At 35.8% G+C, this 12,417-nt stretch overlaps 1 protein-coding gene across 5 annotated transcripts in view; it reads right to left on the bottom strand.

Annotated features, from left to right (window-relative positions):
• Kcnt2 (potassium sodium-activated channel subfamily T member 2) overlaps nucleotides 1–12,417 on the bottom strand; it is a 350,913-nt gene that overhangs the window by 111,663 nt on the left and 226,833 nt on the right. For 4 of the 5 annotated variants that reach the window (XM_029477031.1, XM_029477035.1, XM_021157906.2 and 1 more), the window contains one exon: nucleotides 6,014–6,122. The exons of the other annotated variant lie outside the window; for it this stretch is intronic. In XM_029477031.1, the coding sequence (XP_029332891.1) occupies nucleotides 6,014–6,122 (109 nt within the window). The remainder of the gene's footprint in view (nucleotides 1–6,013; nucleotides 6,123–12,417) is intronic. 5 annotated transcript variants of the gene reach the window in all.

Genomic DNA, 12,417 nt, shown 5'->3' with positions numbered 1-12,417 from the left:
GAGAGAGAGAGAGAGAGAGAGAGAGAGAGAGAGAGAGAATGAGACTTTAAAGTTAAGTCACAGTACCCCTTGCAGTCACTGACATACTATTCTAAACAGTGAACTAGATTTTCCAGATTTCGAAATGTAGTCTTCTGTCACAGTTTTGAGTGTGAACCTTCCTATGGAGCTAAAGATAGTCCCTGTGAGCATTATCTCCCACCCTTTTCTTCCTTTCCTTTCTGGCAGCCAGGATGGTAATTATAATCCCTATTACTTTTGAGAAACTTTCTCTTCCACCCACATGGCAGCTGATTCCCTGGGCTCTCTGCAACAAGCTCAGGGAAAGATAAAGCTGCTCACTCATCTTCTACATTTCTCATTTCCCTCTTTCTTTTCTTCACTCCCTGGTGGGTTTCCTTGGGCCTTTTCCTGTAGCCAAAACACTGGATTTTCCTTTTTTTTCTCATGGGTGTTTGAACATAGTGAATGTGTGGGTGCTTGGATAATATGCCCAGGGATTGGCTTATGGCTAATTTCTCATTTGAGGTCATTAACCTACTTCCTAAGTAGAGAAAAGTGGCAGGCTCTGCCCCATGTAGCACAAAGTCTCCAAGCACTAGGGCATAGCAAGCATCTTTGCCACCATTTGCCTTAGTGTATATTTTCTACAAATGAATGCTTTCTTAAAGATTTTTCTGAGTGAACTCTCCCTGACCACACAGATTGTAAACCTTTAAAACCCTTCCAAATTAACCTGCACCAAGTGATGAAATATAACCACTCTTTCTTTTTTCTACTACTGTGACATTTTTAAAATCTATAAACATGGAATTCTGCTCATGCTTTCTATGTATATTTTTTCTGTTTATTCATAATAGGAAAATGCTTGCGGAAAAATTAAAGAAACTAAAATGGGTCCTTCATGCATTCTGTGAAGGTCTGTGATATATTTTAGGTATTTTCCTTGAGGGTATTTCTAGCATTTCCTAGCTTAGGGTATGTTTGTCAGGGTTTTCTTGTAAAGGTACAAGTTTTAAATTGTAGCTAATAAGTATCTGGGAAATGTATGTCAAGAATACAGTTGTTCTGTTTCTCTAGTTTTTACCCACTCTCATTAGCACTGATTGGCAGAAGAGCAATATTTATATATTTTCTTATTGTAGTTTCATGCCTTCTAGATTTAGTATTGGAGATTTTTAGAAAGAGAGTTTTACTTTTTCAGAGACTTGAAGTTATTGTCATTCAGATCTTTCACTTGTTTGGTTAGAGTCACACCAAGATATTCTATATTGATTGTGACTATTTTAAAGGGTGTCATCCCCAATGGAGGAGCTAGAGAAAGGACGGAAGGAGCTGAAGGGGCTCGCAGCCCCATAGGAGGAACAACAGTATGAACCAACCAGTATTCCAGAGCTCCCAGTGACTAAACCACCAAGTAGAATATACATGCAGGGACTCAGGGCTTCAGCTACATATTTAGCAGAGAATGACTTTGATGGACATCAATGGGAGGAGAGGCCCTTGGTCCTGAGAAGGCTTGATGCCAAATCGGAGAAGAATGCCAGGACAGGGAAGCAGGAGTGGATTGGTTGGTGAGCGGTGGGAGGGAGGATGGAATAGGAAGTTTTTGGATGGGAGACCAGGAAAGGACATAACATTTGAAATGTAAATAAAGAAAATATCTAATAAAAAAGAAGAAGAAGTTTTAAGTTTCCTTTATCTATTAAGTTTTTTATATGTTTCCATGTGGATTCCTGTTATTTATTTTATTTCACAGGTTAAAATAATTTTGTTGCTTAATTTTTAGCACCATCGGGGAAGCTATTCATTTGGACCTTGTGCCATTTTCTTGGTATTTACACAACACAAGTCCTTGTTTTCTGCCATCAGAGTTACTAGGCTTTTGTTCTATTTTTCCTACAACACTCCTTAATTAAAATATCTCCATATTAAGCATAAACTGCAGGATACCCATGATACACTCAGCAGATCCAAAGCAGCTAAACAAGAAGGAAGGGCCAAGCAAGGATGCTTGGATCTCACTTAGAAGGGGATACAATAATCATGGAAGGGAGGGTGGTGGATGTGGGGGGGATGGGAAAGGGAATGAGGAGGTGTTCAGTGTCAGCTGTGGGGAGAGATAGAAGAGATAACCAGAGAACCAAGAGAATGAACACAAATATGAAGCTGGTGGGGGTTTGGGTGGTGTGGGACATTTCTAGGATGTGCCATAAAACTGGGATGGAAAGACTCATAGAAATGGGGATATGGAACCTGAAGAGGCTACCTCCTGTATCCAGGCAGGATCTTCAGTGGAGGGATAAGGACACCAACTCACCGACAAAATTTTTGAGTCCAAATTCTATCCTGTCTACAAGAAATGCAGAGACAAAGATGGAGCAAACACTGAGGGAATGGCCAGCCAATAACCAGCTAAACTTGAGACCTATCCCATGAACTAGCACCAATCGCTGGCACTATTAATGATACTCTCTTATTCATGCAGATAGGAGTCTAGTATAACTGTCCTCCAAGAGGCTCTTCCCAGCAATTGACTGAAACAGAAGCTGAGACTTACAGCCAAACATTGGATGGACCTTGATGACTCTTATGGAATGGAAGAGGTACAGAAAGAAGGCTCCAAAGCAGATAACAACTCCACAGGAAGACCACCAGAATAAATTAATCTGGACCCTTGGGAGCTCTCACTGACTGAGCCACCAACCATAGCGCATATACCGGATGAAACAAGGCCCCCAGCAATTGGAGCACGTGCTAGTCTGGCCTCAGTGGGAGAAGATGAGCCTAACTTTGCAGAGACTTCAAACTCCATGGTTGAGTGATACCTATAGGCAGTGCCCCACCTTCTCACAGGAGTAGGGGAGAAGAGCAGGGGGAGGGTCTATGTGAGGGGGAATCAGGAGGAGGGCAGTGATCAAGATGCAAAATGAATAAATAACTTAAAAAAAAGCCCCAATATCCATTCCCTTTGTATCAGAACAATACTGAAGAAGAAGGCTAAAATCGTTCCTAGCAGGATGTCATTTGTTTCTGGGTTCTCTTGAAACACTGTGAAAATTCCATATTATATATTCTAACATACATATATATCTCTATCTATCTATCTATCTATCTATCTATCTATCTATCTATCTATCTATCTATCTATCTATCGATCTATCTATCTATCTTCATAAAAATCATTTGATTATACTCATATGAAGTGTCACATATTAGAAGATTATGAGAAGAAAGACATAAATATATAAAATACAACAGAATATTTTGATAGGACAAAATAAGATAATGTTAGTAGACAATTCAAATAGGGCAGATAACTTGGATGACATCATTATACCAATACCCTTATTTCAGAAGTACACTACAGCTACAAAAAGTGTGACTTACAGCACTGCGAATAGTATGTGGAACTGCTTATGCTAAATTTGAAGCTTTTCTTTTTTGGGGCAATCCTAAATTACATCAAGTAAAAAGACAAGAAAAGAGGTTAAAAACAAACTTTTAACATAGTATTTTTCATTCTTCCAGGATTATAGATATCTTTCCTCCAGATTTTTAAATGTGTCCCTTTGGTAACTATGTATTTATTTTAATAAGTGCATAATCATTAACAAACTAAGATTTAGTGTTCTTATATCAGTGCTTCCATTTGTTTTAAACACATAAAGTAATAATATTCAGGGAAGTATCAGCTACAGCGGACAGAAAGATGCTTTAGTGGGTGTAGGCAATTGTTTCTAAGCCTGACAACCCACAGTACAATATGATACAATACAACCTACATCATACTGACAAATTTAATTAATGTAGTAAGTGTTTCTAAGCAAAATTTTAAGATGTTTTCCATATTCTATTTATCTTGAATATTTCTCTCTTATAGTAATGTGTCCATTAGGCATAAATTCTTTCCTCAAGGACATATGCAGTTATATTTTCATTACACACCAAAAGAATACTATATTATGCTGTATATAATTATCCATGAGTAAATGCAATCCAAATATGCAATGAGGCATCTTCACACCCAAATATGATAGTTGGAAGCAAAAGGGAAGATTAAGTACTGATGAAACTGTGATCAAATTGGAACCCTGATACAGAGCTAGGAAAACTCAAAATATAATAATTTATTTATAAATATTTTAACAGCATCCAACAAATTATTTACATAGTGAGTGGCCATATGATCTAGTAATTCTACTCTTAGATTTAACAAACTCCAAATTAATAAAGGCATAATATAGAGACAACACCAGAGTCTTTCATTGTATTAGGAACAACCTGTATGCTGATCCTAGGTTAAACAGAAAAATGAAAGACGGACACTTCTGTGCTGGCATCATCTTAAATATAAGAATACCATTCATTGTGTGTCATAGTATAGTTAGACTTTGAAAATGTCACTCAAAAATTGTCTAACCTGGTCCAGCAACACATGGCACATGGCAAACCAAAATCTAGCACTGGCAAACCAGAAGAAACAGAACTAAGTTAGATGGCTGGTCAGGGCTGAAAGGGTGCAGGGAATTGTTAATAATTCTGTGTAGTTTGCTACAACTAAAGAAATGCTGATTACAGACAATATGACTGTATCAAAATGTTAAACTTTAAACATTACTAGGTTCAAAAGATTTTCCTATACTTTAATTGGATCAAACTAGAATACAACTTGAAAACAATTCCACTCTCTCCCTCCTTCCACTGCAGAGATTAAACACACAGAACTGTGCAGAATGGAAATATTTCTATTAAGAATTTGTGAAAATTGCCCCTGAGGGAATCTTTATCATCTAAGCAGAACCACAATGCAATTAGAGAAAAGATAGTGAAGTCTGCTTTAAAATACCATTGGGCATTTACTATTTTTATATTAGTGACTCCTATCTACCATAAAGTCTAGGGAAAAAAGATTACTCATTCTAAATCGATTTGCTTTTTTTTTGAATATTTTATTTATTTACATTTCAAATGCTATCCTCTTTGCCAGTTTCCCCTCCACAAACCCCCTATCCTGCCCCCCTCCTCCTGCTTCTATGAGAGTGCTATCGCTTCTACTTCCTGGCCCTGGTGTTCCCCTACACTGGGCATCAAGCCTTCACAAGACCAAGGGCTAATCCTCCCATTAATGGTGTGAAAGATTTTTATTAAATGTTTTCTTTATTTACATTTCAAATGCTATCCCGAAAGTTTCCTATACCCCTCGCCCTGCTCCCCTACCCACCCAATTCCTACTTCTTGGCCTTGGCGTTCCCCTGTACTGGGGCATATAAAGTTTGCAAGACCAAGGGGCCTCTAGTAGTTCATTTAAATAACAACCATTTAACTTACGAAAAAAAAAAAAGATGAACAAATGAACACCTTGACTAAAAGCACACAGTAAAAGTTAACTAAATAATCAATATTTTGCCTGCAATGCCAAGTAATATGAAGCAAGATACATCACAATACAACATTTGTTTTCTAAAATTAAAGCAGTATGTTCACTCCCCAAATTTTCTTACTTCATGCAAATCAAAACAAATTTTGTATATATTAAATGATAAAATATGCAAAAGAATATCACATTTTCTAATGATATTGCCGTCTCTCATATACCGCAAAATGCACATAATAGGGTTTACTTCATTACATATAAATATTAACCACTAGAAAAACACAACCTTCAGGTCAATAGCATACATAAAGCTTTCGTATAAATTTTATTTAAGATCTTACTACTGATAGAATTCCTATGGTAAAGTTTTAATTACTATAAAAGTATTAATCATGGAAATGATGTTGAAAATTAGAATGTAGATCATAATTATTATATCCAAGATTAATGAATTATAAGAATAACAACCAAGAGCAAAACTATTTAGGTCTTGGGCCTCTTAAGAAGTCCATATCTTTCTAATGTTCATGAAGTAAACAAAAACAAATGTAGGCACATATCTAGTTGTATATCTTTGCTTACTACAGCTCTAAATCACAAAACTACCAGTTATCTTAAGAAAAAAAATATACTTACTGCCCTCTAGAGGTATGAACCAGTAGTGTAATGAGTGTAGATGTTGCTGGGCATATACAGTTTAAAGCTAACATGGCGTACTTAAACTCTTCTTCACAAACAACATGATCTGTTTGAAATAAAATAGGTAAATTAGAATAATTTACCTTTTGAGGGTAATATGTTTAAATATGAAAATTAAAACAATGAATGAAACTGCAGAAGGCTCAGTAAAAACATACTTATTTTAGGGTCGTTTTTAAAAGTTCCCTGCTATCCCCAAAAATAAATTTGGTAAGACAAAGTGCCGGAGAGTGAGTACATAAATGGGCTGGGGGTCATGAAGTTTAAATTCTAATTCTTTTTTTTTAACACAACTCTGGTAAAAGGCTAAAACTGTCCATGCAAGTAGAGCAGCGACTGCTTTAAGATACATTCCAGAAAATGTTTCAGATGAGTTGTAAAGTCCCTAGTAGATGCTAACATTGAGTACTACAAATACAATAGTACTGATTAAAAAAAAAGGCATAACCTCATAGCATTACTCTTCAAAGGTTTTATAATATGCGGTAGGCTATCTGATTAACAGAAGTAACATGTTTTATACTATCATAACCATAGTAACAGTCTTAAAAATTAGTATTAAAATGAATTAAAATAAAAAGTACACTGCCAGTAAACTAAGGTTCCTAAACTCAAAAGTGGATAGGGTCCGTCTAGGAACCATAACTAAAACACAGTGACATAAAAGAAAGAGTATGAAAAAGGATGGCAGAAGAAAGGTGCCAGCCACATCTGCAGGGGAGAAAGGTGCTTAGCACAAGTATATTGTTTCCATATGGGAGTGATGCCTAATATGATGGTTATATCATTTTGTATGTGGATTATATGTTTAGGAAGGAAAATAAACTATTGTTAATCTAAAGGCAACAACCCCATACCCAGAGTTCAACATTGGTATTAGACATTGAGAGATCAGTACACATCTACTAAATATATACATCTTTACACAGGAATTAGTGAAGTTAGCTAAAGGAAGGAAAGGAGTCTTAAAGTTGTTAGTGAGATTGAAAACCTTAAAAGATAAACACTATGAAATACAGGCAGAGTACAATGATTGACTTCAGAAAAGATAGAGCAATTTTTCTGCTATGAATGTTAGTAGGGTGTCTTTCTGTCATTGTGGTTGTTTAAATGAAGGAAGTGATCATTTTCTTAATTTTGTGTAAAACTGACTTTATTTCTCTTTGTTAGATTTGATGTGAGAAATGTTATACTGGTTACAACTCATGATTTAATCTAAAATGAAATACCTCCTAATTATTTCTCATTTTTAAACTCCTTTCCTCTTCCTTAGCCCCTTTCTCCCTTCCTCTCTTCCCCTTTCAAATTACCAGTATGTTGAAATACAAGTTGAAGAAGACTTTAAAAGTACATAGCAATGGTGTTTAGTGTTTTGCAAAAAGATAGCAGATTCTATCTCCAATTAGAATGCTGAGATCTGTACAGAATTTTTGCAAAAGAACAGTGTATTTAAACCACCCTCTCAATATTTCTCAAAATAATTTTTCAATGTGCATGTCTAATCTGTGAGAGAAAAGCAACAAAGCTGTTAAAGGCAGAACACAGTTGCTTTAAGCTCTTGTCTTAGCAATGCATAGGGGACCCTGATTTCAAACTAACACTTGCAACATATGATCTGAGAAAAATATATACATTTCATAGCATAACATAAGACAGGAATTTTAAAATCCAAACTGTAATAGAAAATTTGGAAACTCAATTACCATATGCACTACCACATGTACTTATTAATTTTCAGTAAAAGTGATAAACCATATTTTTTTAAATAGAACTTGAAAATGTGTTGCATTGGTGACACTGAAAACATCATGTTGGCCTTTAAGTAGTTGAAAGTGGCATATTGTGGCTTTCTTTGCTCAGTAATTATCAGAACTTTGGAGAGAATGGCTGGGAGGTGATATGACAGAGGCTATTGTTTTCAAAAGCTCTACTATTTTTTACTATACTGAAATATCAGAATCCACACATGACTCTTGCTCATATAAACATGTGCAGCACCATCAGCACTTCAGGCTTAAAGCTCATTTGCCACCAGTACCAGCACATGAACATACACAATAAAAAACCACGTTCTGTAGCTTCAGTATCATATGCTGAATTATCTACAGAAAAAAAACTGCAAGTGAATTAAACTGTATTTTTTTTCTATTATAGCATGTGACTCATTGATATTACTTCAAGATTTTCAATCACTATTTATAATGTCAACATCTATTTCTGGCATGGCTATCTGTGCAAGTATCCTTTTTTATATTGTATTTTCTTATTTTATTTAATGCTTACATAGGAACAATGCATGCTTCATCGTTATGTATATTGACTATACTTTTTCATTAAAAGTGATAAAAATATTTACTGTACGAAGAAGATACAAAAAGCTAGTAAGACAGATAACTGAATAAGGTTCTCATTGTTCAACAAGGATAGCCTAAAAACTTCAGACTGATCCTAGAACCCATGTAAAAATAAAGGGAGAGAAGATAGACCACAAAGTTTTCCCTTAACCTTCATCTACAGGTATATTGCATAAATGTCTTCTAACAAATGGATGGGGGCTGGTGAGATGGCTCAGTGGGTAAGAGCACCCGACTGCTCTTTCGAAGGTCTGGAGTTCAAATCCCAGCAACCACATGGTGGCTCACAACCATCCATAACGAGATCTGATTCCCTCTTCTGGAGTGTCTGAGGACAGCTACAGTGTACTTACATATAATAAATAAATAAATAAATAAATAAATAAATAAATAAATAAATAAATCCTTAAAAAAAAGAAAAAAAAAAGAAACAAAAAACAAATGGATGATTTCACACAGTAATATAATAAAGATGCTAGTACTCTTACTACTAGTATTACTATCACTACAACCACCTATGAATAACAATAATACAAAATATAACTAAAATCAGTTTCATAGATGAGGAAAGCATATATTTATTATTAATTCTCTGTTAAAAGTAAAATGAACATCCATGGGCAAAATATCCCTTTCTTCCCTGTGGATAGTAGACACATGTAAATTCTAATGATACAATCTCCAGTTAGATAATAATATTGGTTAGCAAGGATGACAAAATGTTAAAACTCAACCTTCAAAGTAAAATTGACATTATTCATAGATCTCATCTTTAAAGTCTAAATATATCTCAAGATCCTGAAATATTCACCACTAGGCTGAGGCTTCATGTATAATATGTTTAAAGAAAGTTAAATAGCAGAGTTTTTCCCTAATATTGGCAAAGCCAAGGATCTGACCCTTAGCTCTGTAAAAATAAACATAAAATTAAACACTGACAACTAGCATTCTACTTTCTGACTTTATTTCCAAATGCTGTATGACAGTCAGACGGTTGGTTCTACTTCTTAAGTCATTCTCTTTGAGCATTTGTGCCCACTGTTTAATAAGATTTTTGTGACTCTGAGATCCTTAAGGGTCAAGCAGCAGAATATGGTGTTTCTTTTCAGGCATTAGAATGTCAACATTTCACACCTCCTGGTCCCTGTAGACTAGAAATAGGAAACAATACAATGTAAAACACCAAGTGTTTGCCCGTTAGAGACTGAAGAATCGCTTTTGACTTGGGGAAGAGGCATATGTCCACTTCTGTAGTCAGTTCGAAGACCCCCATATGGCGCAGATCTATAAATGGTCTGTGTATGTAACATCACCCTGTGAGAGTTCATAAGTCATCAGTCATGTTCATTTAGAGGGCTTTGTTTACTTGGTGTCCCCATCCTCTCTGGTTCTCACGGTCTTTTCTCTTTCTCTACCTCAGAGGTCCATAGGCCTGGAGGGGAAGGATTTGATGGACACATCTCATTTAGGGCTGAGGTTCCAAGATCTCTACCTCTATGAGTAATATCTGGCTCTGGGATACTCTTTGTTCCCATTTGATGCAGGAGGAAGCTTCTCTGATAATAGCTAAGTAAGGCACTAATTTATGAGTTTAGCAGAATGTCATTAGGAGTCATGTTATGCTCCTGTAAAATGTTTCTAGCAGTAGTATTTAGTTTTATTCTAGGCCTCTGGGCAATCCAGTCTGATACTCTTGGTTACCCGTTTTTATAGCTAACCCTTGGTTATCAGTTTTTATAGCTAACTTGGTGTTTGTTTCTGCTTAGGTAGCTTTCATAGTACCTTCCTGTACCAATTACACTAAGATGCAGGGGGGAAATCTCTATGTAGGCACCAGCTTAACTTGACCTTGTTCATTGATTTATGAAAGTGTTGTCTTCAGCAATGGGGCCTTCCCATCCGTTTGCAGAGTGTAACATATAGTTTGGGAACATTCTGGGTTGCGTGGGATTTCCCATGCTTCCTTGGCTATCTCAATTACAAGTAACCCAGTCTCAGTATTGAAGACTTTCTTAGGTGATAAGAGATGTCCAACTGAGTCTCCTTATCCCTCATATCCCCATTATTTGGCTATTCCATTTAATCACCTTCCTATATGTATATATTTTAAGAAGTTTGTACTTTATTAGGTTTCCACACTACTCAACAAATTGTCATTAATTTGGGCTGTCTCTCCTCATATTCCTTCTCCCTTTCCCTCTTCCCCAACACTCTCCACTTGATCATTCTGTTTCATAATCACCTAATCCATAACTTGTGTATATATATTTTATTTCTCTTTCCTAAGAAGGTATATCTGCTCCACCCTGACATGTTTACTCTATACCTAACTTCTGCAGTTTAACAGATTTTATCATAGTTATTATTGACTTAACAGCTAATGTCTACACAGGAAGAAGTATACACCAGATAAAAAGTACCTCAGACTCCACAACGGGAGAAATGGGATGTTGCAAATAGAAAAATGCAAACAGATTCATACTCATCAATGCCAAATGAATCACAGACTTCAACATAAAGTCAAATATACTGAACATGATAGGAAAAAAAGAGTGGGAATAAACTTGACCTAATTGGTACAAGAGAAGAGTTTTTGCCCAGAATACCATTAATGCAGTCACTAAGATCAACAATTAAGGTTGGACTTCATGAAAGTGAATTTTTTATGTTTGGAGAAGGACACCATCATTCAGACAAAATTGCAGCCTGCAGAATGGGAAAAAGATTTTTACCATCTCCACATACAGTATAGGGCTAACATCCAAATATATAATGAGTCGAATAAAAAATCCCTTAGATATCAAGAAAGCAATATTTCATAAAAATAGAAGGCAGAACTAAATAGATAATTCTCAAAAGATGAATTAAAATGGGTAGGAAACATTTAAATAAATATTAAGTACCCTTAGTCATGAGAGAATTACAAATCAATAATACTTTGAGATTTCATTTTACAGCAATCAAAATGGCTAAGATCAATAAAACAAGATGTGTTCATTGTGCAAGGATTTGGAGGCAAAGGATCATTTATCCATTTCTGGTAAAATTTCTAGCTTGTACAGCCTATTTGGAAATGAGTGAGGTGGTTCTTTGGAAAAATGGGAATCGATCTACCTCAATATCCAGCTCTACTAATCTTCAGCATATACCCTAAAGACACTTCACACTATCACACAGATACTTGTTCACCTATTTTTATTGCTGCTCTATTAATACCAGCTAGGTACTGGAAACAATCTTGATGTCTTTTGTTAGATGAATGTGGTACATTTACTCAGTGAACTCTTACCGTTTAAAAACCTGAAATTATGAAATCCTCTGGAACTAGAAAACAAACAAGCAAACTAAACACTGTACCAGTTCTGTGTGTCAACTTGACACAAACTAGAATTATCACTGAGAAAGGAGCCTCAGTTGAGGAAATATGTTCATGAGATTGAACTTCAGTGGGTGCCATTCCTGTGCAGGTAGTCCTGGGATCTATAATAAGGCTGGCTGAGCAAGCCAGAGGAAGCAAGCCAGTAAATAGTAGCCTCCATATCCTCTGTATCAGTTCATGTCCACAGTATCCAGCACTACTTGAGTTCCTGTCCTGATGTCCTCCAATGATAAGCTATGCTCTGGAAGTATAAGATGAATAGACCTATTCCTATTCAACTTGCTCTTTTGGTTTTGATACCTCTTCCACAACAATAGAAACCCTAACTAAGACAATATGCTCAGTAGGTAAATCAGAAAGACAAGTAGGTAACAGAAAGACAAATGTGATATTTATTCACTTATATTTGCAGGGAAACTTTATAAATGCAAAAACATCTTTTTAAAAAGAATTTTCCATGACATGGCTCAGTAGGTAAAGGAGCTGGATATGCAACCATGTTAGTCTGAGCCCAAGTCCAAGTATAACATCAAAAATGGGGGAAAAAGAAGTACAAAGAAGAGAGAGAGAGAGAGAGAGAGAGAGAGAGAGAGAGAGAGAGAGAGAGA

The sequence above is a fragment of the Mus caroli genome, chromosome 1 (genome assembly GCF_900094665.2).
Source record: "Mus caroli chromosome 1, CAROLI_EIJ_v1.1, whole genome shotgun sequence".
Classification (NCBI taxonomy): Eukaryota; Metazoa; Chordata; class Mammalia; order Rodentia; family Muridae; genus Mus; species Mus caroli.
The sequence above is the reverse complement of the archived record's forward strand: the minus strand, read 5'-3'. Positions and strand labels throughout refer to the sequence as shown.